At 33.8% G+C, this 11,315-nt stretch overlaps 2 protein-coding genes across 2 annotated transcripts; both read left to right on the forward strand.

Moving 5' to 3' along the window:
- Nucleotides 1,691-5,129, forward strand: LOC107626213 (pentatricopeptide repeat-containing protein At2g20710, mitochondrial). Its single transcript, XM_016329042.2, has 3 exons — nucleotides 1,691-1,844; nucleotides 2,483-3,144; nucleotides 3,682-5,129. The coding sequence occupies exons 2-3, from the start codon at nucleotides 2,794-2,796 to the stop codon at nucleotides 4,924-4,926; spliced, it is 1,596 nt and encodes a 531-aa protein (XP_016184528.1). The 5' UTR covers nucleotides 1,691-1,844; nucleotides 2,483-2,793; the 3' UTR covers nucleotides 4,927-5,129.
- Nucleotides 8,525-10,646, forward strand: LOC107626216 (protein-lysine N-methyltransferase n6amt2). The gene is made up of 4 exons (XM_016329045.2): nucleotides 8,525-8,971; nucleotides 9,470-9,628; nucleotides 9,779-9,860; nucleotides 10,005-10,646. Exons 1-4 carry the CDS (start codon nucleotides 8,600-8,602, stop codon nucleotides 10,148-10,150), a joined length of 759 nt encoding a protein of 252 aa, XP_016184531.1. The 5' UTR covers nucleotides 8,525-8,599; the 3' UTR covers nucleotides 10,151-10,646.

The following is an 11,315-nucleotide window of genomic DNA, read 5'->3' on the forward strand; positions in this document are numbered from 1 at the left end:
CTCAATTCTTTATTTTATTTTATATAGCTCTCTATGACTCTATGTATCTTTCAATTTCATTGTTTATCTTTTTGATACTTTCAATTGCAAATTTTAATTCAAACAATTATAGTTTATGTATTAATATAATATTTTATTCTCTTCATGATTTTATATATTATATAATTTTCAATTTATTCATCCTTATTATTTTTTTTTATCTTTTGTTCTTGTTGCTGCATCACTGCACTTTGATTTTGTTGCCAAAATAATTTATTGCTGAAGATTGAATGTGTTGCTGAAATTCGTTACTGATTATCATGAACCTTGAATTTGTTGATGAATTCTCCCTGTTCTTTCTGTTTCAATTTTCTTTCTTTTTTTTCGTTGTTACCTGACAGTTATCATAGTTTAAGTTTTTGTTGCTGCCTGAAAGTTATCATAGTTATCATAGCTGAATTTGTTGCTAGAATTTTAGAAGTAGAATTTGTTGTCAGCTGTAAGTTGAATTTGATGCTGAACCTATCATAAATGTGGCTATTGCTGGAAGTAGAATTTGTTGTTGGATAACTGAGTTGAGTTGAATTTGTAACTGAACCTTGTTGTTGTGTTGCTTAAAAAATGCTAAATCTTCTGTTGGTGAATGTTAAGGGATAAGAGATAAGAGAGTTGGTCAATAACAAAATTAGTTTGGTATAGTTAGTTAGGGTTTATTATTCTGATCTCTGATATTTCTCTTTTCCAACTCTATTATAAATGAAGCTCTTGCATCCCTCTAAGAGGTGTGTAGAATTGATTTATTGATGGAAGAATAAGATAAAGTTAATTCAGTTCCCTAGTTTTTCGTACCTCTCTCTTCAAACTCTTCTTTCTCTGATGTTCTGCATAATGCAGTGTTTCTTATGGAAGATATAGATGCAAGTCAAAACGAGAAAAATGTTGATCAAGCTCCAAATTATTCCTATGAAGTTATAGATGCCGATTTTAAGATCACTTGGACTTGATTTATTGATTGTGTTATCTTTTGCTTGCTCTTGTTTATTTAAATGGAAAAAGTATTTTGTACTAGAAACTAGTTTATTATTTCTTTTTGCATCATTAGTTATGTCTAAAAATTAATATTTAATTATTATGTTTGTAAAGACTTGCATTTTAAATTAATATACGCAATTTAAATTTCATTTGTCTAATTTTATATTTTTTTTAAATTACGATCGGATCAACTGGGTGAATTAGTGATCCACCGGTTGAACTAGTGACCTGGTCATATGACCGGATTGATTGTCGGTTCGGTTCTGATAACCATGCCCTCATGTTCACTTGGGTTGTCAGACTTAACGGAAAAAAGACCTAACGGAAAAAAAGTCAAACGTGATTCTCGTTGTATTGACCTGGTTGATACGGATGCACTCCCGTTGTTTTGACTTGGTTGGTACGGATGTACACCTGAAAAATTTTAAAATGGAATAAATTAAATTTAAATATTGGTATGTCCAAATTTCAAAGAGATAAGAGATTTAAATGTATTTTTAAATTTTAAGAGATTTAAACGTTCGTGCACCAAAAAATCAAAAATCGATTTGTAAACTTTTTTTAAAAGCTTACAAATACTTAAGTAGTGTTTGTGGTGAGATATTGTGATAAAAATATTAAAATTTAAATAAATTTCTGCCCAAAATACTATTTTAAATTTATAAATTCCAAGTTTACCATTTTGCTATTTCTATTAGGGCATCCTCTGTTCTTCTCACCTCCCTCTCCTCTCAATCACAGGTCACCATCGAAGAGCTCCAGTTGAAGCCAGGCCCCTGTCGTCGCCGCCAGTACCACCACCGCGTCGCTGTTGTCGGACCACCGTGACCAAGGTTAGTCGCAGTCACACCTTCATCTTCGTAGGCACGTTTTTCAGTTCGTGTATCCTTGTCTAGCCTCTGTTTCTCTTCTCTTCTCCATGTTCACGTTTCTGTTGTCGTCTCTTCTCTTCTCTTTCGCAGCTTGTCTTCTCTTTCGCGTTCGTGTATATTTTTTTGTTGCAGTTTTATATGAAATTGTATGGAGTTATATGATTTTTTATTGAAAAGTTCACCTGCTCTGATGAAGTTTTTGTATATTTCAGCGTGTTCTGCAGCTTGTCTTCTCTTTTGCATTTGTGTTCTCTGTATTTGAGTATGTGATTAATTGTATATTTGACTGTGTTTGAGTATTCTCAATTTGGGTGGACTTCAATTTGAGTTAAATCTGTTACACAAATGCTTGCTATTTGCTATTTGCTATTTGCTATTTGCTATTTGCTGCTGCTATGAATAATATGTCCAGCTACCCCTGTTATATTAGATTATTTTTTAGTTGATGTTTCATTGTATTGTATTTTATTTTTCACATAGATGATAGTAATGACATAACCATTCATTGGTGCTTGTATGAGTGTTATGAATTATACTTTCAGTAGAGTTAATTGATTATTTATGCTTATTTTGACTGAAATGATCATTTTGATATGAAGGAATGGAGCATTCGGAAATTGTTAAACGATGAATAAAAATTCAAGATTGGTGAGAAGCTTGAACAATTTGGATGAGATTATCAACTAAACCCAAGCTTATCAACGTGGTTGCAGCCGCAGCCATCGCAACAGCGCCTCCTCCAGCTCCGGCGTCAATACTAGCCTCTGCTCAGCCACATCGGTTCTTCAGTGTTCCTTTAAACTGTACAAACATGTTCTCTTTCTTATTCCTCTCTCTCTCTCATCTTACTCAGGCTTTTGCAGATGTTTCTAATTCTCCACTATAACCCTTCTTCCTAGGCTTAGATTAGATGAGTTTTGCTACACAAATCCTCAGCATTTCGCGTAAATCCTTTCAATTTATAAAACGGTTTTCATTTCTCGCAACCCCTACGCTTCCTTCACAGCCCTCCACCACCTCCAACCTCTTAACAGTCAAGAAGGAACAAAGCGGCGTCGTTTCAGTTCCGAGGACACCATTTTTCCAGAAGCTTCCTTTGCGCGACTTATACCGTCGGATCTTCACGGCTCCTGAATCGACGTCCTTGGTGATTTCGATAATCGAGAAGTGGATTAGAGATGGCGGAACTGTTAACTACAACAGACTCCTATCTGTTATCAGGAAACTCAGATCACGCAGAAGATATAGAAACGCCCTCGAGGTATTGCTTTTGCTACTACTAATTACTTTTAATAGTTAATTAAATTATTTAAATTTGTGGGTTTTTTTTCCCTTCTATTCAATCATAGTATAGGATGAATTTTGATCTAGTTGCATATCCAATTGGTGCGAATATACAAGAAATTTGAACATTATTAGTGAGATTTGAATTAGAAGAATTAGACATTACAATTTTGAAAGTGTTCACTGGGGTGTGTTTTGAAGGTCTAACCTTTGTTAAAAATGACTAATGAATTGCATTTTAGGGTGTCATTTCTCAGTGTTCAGTTGACAATTTTGTTCAACGATAGAAGAATGGTATATCTCTGTTTTTGATTCCCTGGGAGTTGTGGGTCGATTTGATTTTGTGACTAAGATTTGAAATAATGCTTCTTTCTCTCAAGTTTTGGGGTCTTTCTATAGCCTTATCTTTATTCTTCTGCTATTACAGCAACAAACTTTGCATGTCGGTAGGTGTGTTGGCTTTTTTATGCCTTTTCATTTACCTTCTATTGAGTAACATGAATCATCTCTACAGGTATCGTCATGGATGTTTGAGAAAGGGTTTTCCAAACATAAATCTGGAGATCTTGCGATAAGACTAGACTTGATTGGGAAAGTTAATGGACTAGAAGAAGCAGAATTCTATTTTAATAGCATTCCAAAGTACTTACAAACTGGAGAATGTTACAGCTCTCTTCTTAATTGCTGTGCTCATGCTAGGGATGTGGCTAGTGCAGAGCGCATCATGGAGAAGATGAGAGCTTCGGGTTTTGCAAGGTCGATTTTGTCAAGAAATGTTTTGCTTAATCTCTACTATCAAACACAGAACTATGACAAATTGGAAAATTTGGTATGTGAAATGCAAGAAGAGGGTATTAATTTCAATAGCTATACATTTGGTACCCTGATAAGTGCTTACGCTGCCACTTCTAATACGGAGGGAATTGACAAGCTTCTCGCACAGTTAGAGCATAATTGGATTCAGTACTGGCATTTAGATTGGACTGTTTATGCTATTGCAGCCAATTGTTATAGGAAACAAGGACTCTTTGATAAAGCTTTTAATGTCTTAAAGAAATCAGAGAGGCTCATAACTAACAAAAAGAGGAGAGTGGCCCTTACTTTCCTTATGACTCGATATGCAGCAATAGGCAAGAAAGAAGAAGTGATGAGGTTATGGAAAATTTTAACAACGGATGGGAAGTTATACAGTAGAGCTTATTTAGCTGTAATTGCTTCAGTTCTTAAGTTTGAGGACTTTGAAAGTGCTGAGAATATATTTAAGAATTGGGAATCTAAAAATCTGGGTTTTGATATTCGGATTCCAAACTTGATTATTGGAGCTTACAGCAAGAAGGGCAATATGGAGGCAGCTGAATCTATTGTTGATTGGACAATCATAAACAACGGAGAGCCAAATTCAAAGACTTGGTCCTATCTCTCATGTGGGTATATTGAACAAGGTAATTTTTCAATGGCTATTGAATATATCAAAGAAGCCATTTCTGTCTGTGAAGTGGGGCATCACTGGATGCAATTTTGGGAATCTTTGGCTGCCATTTTTGAATACTTGAAAAGTAAAGGAGATATGGAGGAAGTAGAGGAGTTGGTACGGTTAATTAGGAGCAAGGATCTTGTCTCCCTTGACGTTCACAAGAAGTTGATGAATTGGATTAAGGATGTTGAATCAAATGTGCATGTAATTGATGTGTTCTGTAGAGATTCACATAAACAAACAAATGTAATTTCAAAAGCCAAAGGAATACAGATGCAGCAATGATAAGCAATTCTTGCCATAGGTCTTGCATTTGTTGTACACATTTTTGTATATGTAGGTTAGGATTACTAATTTAACCTAATGGCTTGCTGTCATTCAAGATCTATGGATGCATGTGTGTAAAATGCAGGTTATTTTTCGTATAAACTCTTAAATTGATAGAGTTATCCATTTCAAATAACACTGAAACTTAAATATGTACGTGTTGAATATGATTTCCGACCAAAAAAGGTGTTGAATATCATTATAGAAACAGGAAACATGATAAGGAATTGAATCCATATAAAATTTGTTAACTAGTGACATTTTGCATTTTTGTTAAGAGTAGTTTACCATGAGAAGGGGTTTCTGTGGGGAAAAAAAAACGGTTTCAGATGTTTTAAAAAAAATGCTTTGTTCAAATTTTGACAAAAACCGAAAAAAAGAAAACCCTCTTTACAACTCTACGACTACGGGGCTACGTTCGTTTTCACAGAGAGATTCACCTTAAAAAAAAAAAAGTAGATAATTTAAATCTTGAACCGTATTTTATTTAAGAAGAAGTATAGGGAGCCAACGAAGTATCTGTACAATGTATACGATGGGAGTTTAGAAATGTTCAATTCAGTAAGATATCAGATGTTTATTATTTATGGTACTTGAATGGTTATTCTGGATAGTATGTGTATGGTTATTCTGGATAGTATGTGTATATTGTGTTTGAGAAATTAGTAATATTTTATTCTAGATGTTTATTTTTTAATTAATATTAGGAAAAATAAATAGCCCATTGTACACATTGTACAAATACTCCATTGGCTATTTATTTGACTTAATATGAGTTAAAAAAATGAATATCCAGGATAAAATACTACTAATTTCTCAAACACAATACACTCATACTATCCAGAATAACCATCCGGATACTAGGATAATAAATATCTGATATCTTACTGAATCGAACATTCCTAAACCCCCATTGTACACATTGTACAAATACTCCATTGGCTCTCTATACTTCCTCGTAAAAAAAAAAGCAAAAAATGGGAAAAAGAAAGAAAAAGACAGTTGCCATTGTAATTTATTTTTGGGAAATATTTTTTTTATTTTTAATTAAAAAAATCTGTTAAATATGGCTTATTTCAGTGTATCTGTCTATTTTTAGAGACGATAATAATGGTTGCCATTGTTACATATGATTTATTTTTTTTAATTTATAATTAAAAGAAATTCTTGAAGAAGTCATTATTATTGTTTGTGTATTTTTGTGTACTCCTATATACTGTTTGTAGATCTATATACTCTTTTAGAGACGATGATATAAATTAAAAAACTTGCATTTTGAAAACTTTAAAGGGGAGTTCGGGGGAGGGTAAAGCGAACTTGCTATTTTTTATAGAGTTCGTCGGGACAAAAACGATCGTATTTGAAAAGTTAAAGTCCAAAAATCATGTTTAAGAAAATAATAAAATTTTTTATTTTATTTAAAAAAAAAACATCCTTCTTTAGTTCTAATGACTATGTTTGGTTGATATCTCAAAATAATAAAAATATAGACACAAATACATGTAAATACATAGACTCAGAAAAATACTTAATTTTTTATCTTGTTTGATAATTTAGATACAACAGAATATACAATTCAATTTTACTAAAATGTCAATTTTATTCTCACCATTCTTCTCCATCACTATTTTTGCCCAATTCCTCTTTTAGAGTTATCATCAACATTAATACCACTGTAATCTTCAACCAAATACAAAAGCAACAATATGCCAATATAAATTAAATTTAATAAAATCAACAAAATTTTTAATTTGTCGCATATTGTAAAATAAGATACACAGATTTAATTTTTTTAATAAAACATTTAATAAAGGGAGAATAGAAGAAGAAAAGATTGGAGACGTTCTTTTTGGAAAGGATGTGGAGAGAAGCGCCGTCAAATCTTGAAGCCGCCGGCGGATCTGGATGACGATGGATCTGGACTCCCGTAGCTCGAATCCTTCGAGAGAGAAGGAGGAACAGATGCAGCGGTTCTTGATGGAGGAGAAATGGCAATCGACGGCAAAAAAATGAATGCAGTTCTGACTATCCGAGGAAGAAGACAAGGCAGAGAGAAGGCACAGTGGGCAAAGATGAAGAGTGGAAGAGAGGAGTGCTGGACGCTGAGAAGAGGAAGAGGGAGAGGCAGCGATCAACAGTGGGGGTGAGAAAGGATAGAGGATGGAGATGCTAGGAATAATGAGAAGTTGCAGAGAGGGAAGCGATGCATGAGAGAAGAACTGGAGATAGATTTGGGAGGATGGGGGATGAATTTGAAATTTTAAAAATTAAACAAGGGTAAAATTGTAAAAGATTAGTGTCTCGTAAATTATGTTTTAGTGTCTCAATTATTAGGAGGTACACAAATTTAGTATCTTCATGTCTATCGGTATTTTTTTTTGTGTTTATCAAAAAATTATGTCTTAATAAATCAAACAGAAGACGCGTATCACCATGTCTAAAGAGACACGGAGACCAACCAAACACTACCTTAAGTATTAACACGCGCTAACGCGCAGAAGATCAACGTGAAATGGAGGACCAACTCGAACTGAACCCTAACTCGTTCAATAGACTCACTGAGTCCCGCGCGCTACCGCACTCGTTAAAAGAAGTCGACGACAATGACGACACGCTTGTTCTTAGCTCGCATGCCCTCGCTGCACTCAAGGAGTTCCTCTCCGAGCAGCAGAGCCACCACTCCGTCACTGCAGAAGGAGAAACTGCAACCACCGTCGAAGAATCCAAGGTTTCTCTGGTTTTGGAGGATTTGAGGTTGAGTCAGTTCTGCTACATAAAAAATATAATTAAAAGACGAGTCTTCTATATATAAAAAATGTAAATGGATATATATCTTTTTTATTAGCAGTTATGATTTGTTTTTATCATTTTTAATTTGAATCTTTTTCTTTGATAATGTATTTCTTTGAGGTCATAAAAGTACTTAATCTACTCATGACCAAAATCTTATTCCAAAAACAATAATAATTGATAATTTGACAATGAAACAACTAAAGCTTTTTCTTTTCTTTTTAATATAATAAAGCTGTTTTTTTGTTTTATATATTTTTTCTATTATAGTTCTATTTAATTATTTTAATTTCATACAAGTTAGCAATTGCTCAAAATTTCATGATATAAATATAAAAAGGTATTTTATGCTTTTTATTTTAGAATAAAAATTTCCAATAACAACATAATCTATTACTTTTGAATTAGCCACTGTTATTATTACCGAGGCCAATTTTATTTTGTTTGGTACCTAACTTTTGCCTAAATTACTTTTTATAGTAACTTTAAAATATTTAAAATTTTTTAACTTTTATACTTTTAAATTTAAAATTAATTATTTTACCTATTTTAGTTTTTCATTTAGCTAAAAGATTTCATATACTTTTTCAAATAATATTAATGTTTCTTTATTTTATACAACAGATAATATCCTAAAATAATTACATTTACCTTATTATAATTTTTATTTGTTTTGCCCGCGCGTTGCGCGCGGGTTCCTTGCTAGTTGTGTCTTAATAAATCAAACACTAACAAAAGACACGTGTGACCATGTCTCTTACCATGTCTAAAGAGACACGGAGACCAACCAAAAACTACCTTAAGTATTAACACGCGCTGACGGGCAGAAGATCAACGTGAAATGGAGGACCAACTCGAGCTGAACCCTAACTCGCTCAATGGACTCACTGAGTCCAGCGCGCTACCGCACTCGTTAAAAGAAGTCGACGACGATGACGACGCGCCTGTTCTCAGCTCGCATGCCCTCGCCGCACTCAAGGAGTTCCTCTCCGAGCAGCAGAGCCACCACTCCGCCGCTGCAGAAGGAGAAACCGCAACCGCCGTCGAAGAATCCAAGGTTTCTCTGGTTTCGGAGGATTGGAGGTTGAGTCAGTTCTGGTACAGCGCGGAGACCGCGAAGACCATAGCTGAAGAGGTCCTCAAGCTCTGCAATGGCAGCGTCAATTCTCCCGTTGCCTGCATCGCTTGCCCTACCCTCTTTGCTTATCTCAAGGTAATTCATTATTTCTCTTGTTTTCCTTTTTTTATTTTAAATTTTAGAATTTCAGTTAATTTTTTTTTTCAATGTTCATTTGGGTTCAAATGTTACTGATTTGTGATAAAAGTGCAAAGCTAATGTTTTTAATCAAATGTTTAAATTTTTCGGTGAGTATAGATTTTTATTATTATTAGTCACTTTCATTGGGAAATAGTTTGGAAATATGCGATGTGTTAAGCTTCAAGTTCTGCATTGTTTTATCTTCAATATTAATATTAGTGTAAGTGTAGTGTAGAGGATTGATTATCTTGGTGAAGAATTGAAGATGATAGTTACAACTTTAAACCCCTTTTGAGCGAAGAAATCAATGAGCAATAATGCCTCAGTTGTAATAATGATAAAATGTATGTTGATGTGGTTTGTTGAGTTGTTTTAATTTGTTTGATGCCATTTCTGAGTTCTTGTTTTTGCTTTGTCAGATATTTAAAAAATTTTCCTTTCTTGAATCTTCAGAACATAGATCCTAATGTTCCTGCACAACTTCTTGAGTATGACAAACGTTTTGAGCAGTACGGAAGTGATTACACATTTTATGACTACAATCACCCTGAGGAGTTGCCACCGGAGTTGAAGCATTCCTTCAAAATAGTAGTGGCAGATCCTCCTTACTTGGTGAGAGTTAAATTGATTGCTGAAATTTTATTTGCTGAAAAATGAATGAGGATCCATTGTCCTATGTATATATATATAGTACAAGTTATTTCAGTTTTGAAAACCTTGAGCTGGTTGATGATCTTATTGAGTTCATTGCTTTGGTAACAGAGCAAAGAGTGCTTGGAGAAAGTTGCTGAAACAATTTCTGTGCTCATAAAACCCGGAGAATCATTTTTGCTTCTACTCACAGGTATCAACAGATTTATTCCTGTTATCTTTCGTATCAAAGCACTCGAACCCATAGTTTATTCATGGAGTTCATCCATGAAAATTTCCACCCAATTTTAACCCCCGTTTGAAGATAGATTAATTCTTGTACTTCAATTAATTGCAGGTGAAGTGCAGAGAGAAAGGGCAGCTGAGATATTGGGATTGCATCCTTGTGGTTTTAGACCTCAGCACTCGAGCAAACTTGGAAATGAGTTTAGGCTATTCACAAACTATGACCCTGGAACAAGACTAGGAGGGTGGGAAAGATAGGTATTTATGTCCCAGTAGCTTCTCGCACACTGAATTATCTCATGTATGCTATAGATTTTGTCTTGATATAATTGTGGTCAGTTCCTGGGTTATGCACTATGAAGATGAAAGAGTTGGAATCTGGTTCACAGTGCTTCAGTTTGCCGATTTCACATTGTTTGGCACCAATGAAGCTGGTTTTCTTGGAATGATGATCAAATACAAACCAATATTTTCTTTTGTGGCGTGAATGTTGCCTGAGTATCTTGAACAAGGAGCATAATTTTGACTTTGCTGATTAAGCTATTGTACTAATGCTTACCAAGAATCTTAGTTTTGTTCATGTATTGAACAGTTAGTTGTATTAGATTGTGAGACAATGGTTTCTTTATAGCCAAACTTCCACTCTTTTTCTGGTAGTGGAAGGTTGAGATAAATCTTTGAGCTAACCAATCTAATCTCAGTTTACATACTTTGTTGCTTGCAAATGATTTTAATGATACTTAACCTTCGTGCAGATTGTTGAAATGAGATATCTACAATTGCATGACACAGATTTGATATTAGAAATGCTAAATATATGTTCTTCAACCATTTAGAGCCTTTTTTTTTTCTTCTCTCTATTATTTGTACATGTCTAAGAGACTAAGAATCAGGTTTATATTCCTTATAGACAAAGGGTTTAACTATTTACATAAAAGAAACAAATGTCCTTATGCTCTTGGCATGATGTGCACAATAATCACTTACACTTCCTATTAATGCTCTTCAAATTAAGCCATCCATATTATTTAGAAAAATAATTATAAAAAAAAAAAAAACTGAGTTTCTCATAAATATGTATTATTGACTTACCCCAATAATTCACGCCATAGGATTCATTGTATCAAATTCACAATTTAGTAGAAATTTCAAAATGAAAAAAAAAATGTTGCACATTTACCATTATATATACATTTACCAGACAGTCTTTGAAGTTATCATTGTATGTTGGAGAAGTTTGAGAACCAGACAACCAGTTACAAATTTTTGACTTCGATATTATTAAAACACCACGGCTGTGCTTAGTGTAACTTGATTCAGCCCTTAACTGTCAAGTCCTAACTAAACTATCAATTTTAATTAGGAAAGGTTATAATTCAGTTCTATCTTTAATTATTGATAGTAAAAAAAAACGTTAAGGATA

Source organism: Arachis ipaensis, chromosome B02, assembly GCF_000816755.2.
Source record: "Arachis ipaensis cultivar K30076 chromosome B02, Araip1.1, whole genome shotgun sequence".
NCBI lineage: Eukaryota > Viridiplantae > Streptophyta > Magnoliopsida > Fabales > Fabaceae > Arachis > Arachis ipaensis.

Bases quoted from the DNA above. Each gene is read 5' to 3' on its own strand.
- LOC107626213 (XM_016329042.2), top strand. From the start codon at position 2,794: ATGAGTTTTGCTACACAAATCCTCAGCATTTCGCGTAAATCCTTTCAA. The intron at 3,145-3,681 runs GTATTGCTTTTG...TCATCTCTACAG, and splicing joins GATATAGAAACGCCCTCGAG to GTATCGTCATGGATGTTTGA.
- LOC107626216 (XM_016329045.2), top strand. From the start codon at position 8,600: ATGGAGGACCAACTCGAGCTGAACCCTAACTCGCTCAATGGACTCACT. The intron at 8,972-9,469 runs GTAATTCATTAT...TTGAATCTTCAG, and splicing joins CCCTCTTTGCTTATCTCAAG to AACATAGATCCTAATGTTCC. The intron at 9,629-9,778 runs GTGAGAGTTAAA...CTTTGGTAACAG, and splicing joins TGGCAGATCCTCCTTACTTG to AGCAAAGAGTGCTTGGAGAA.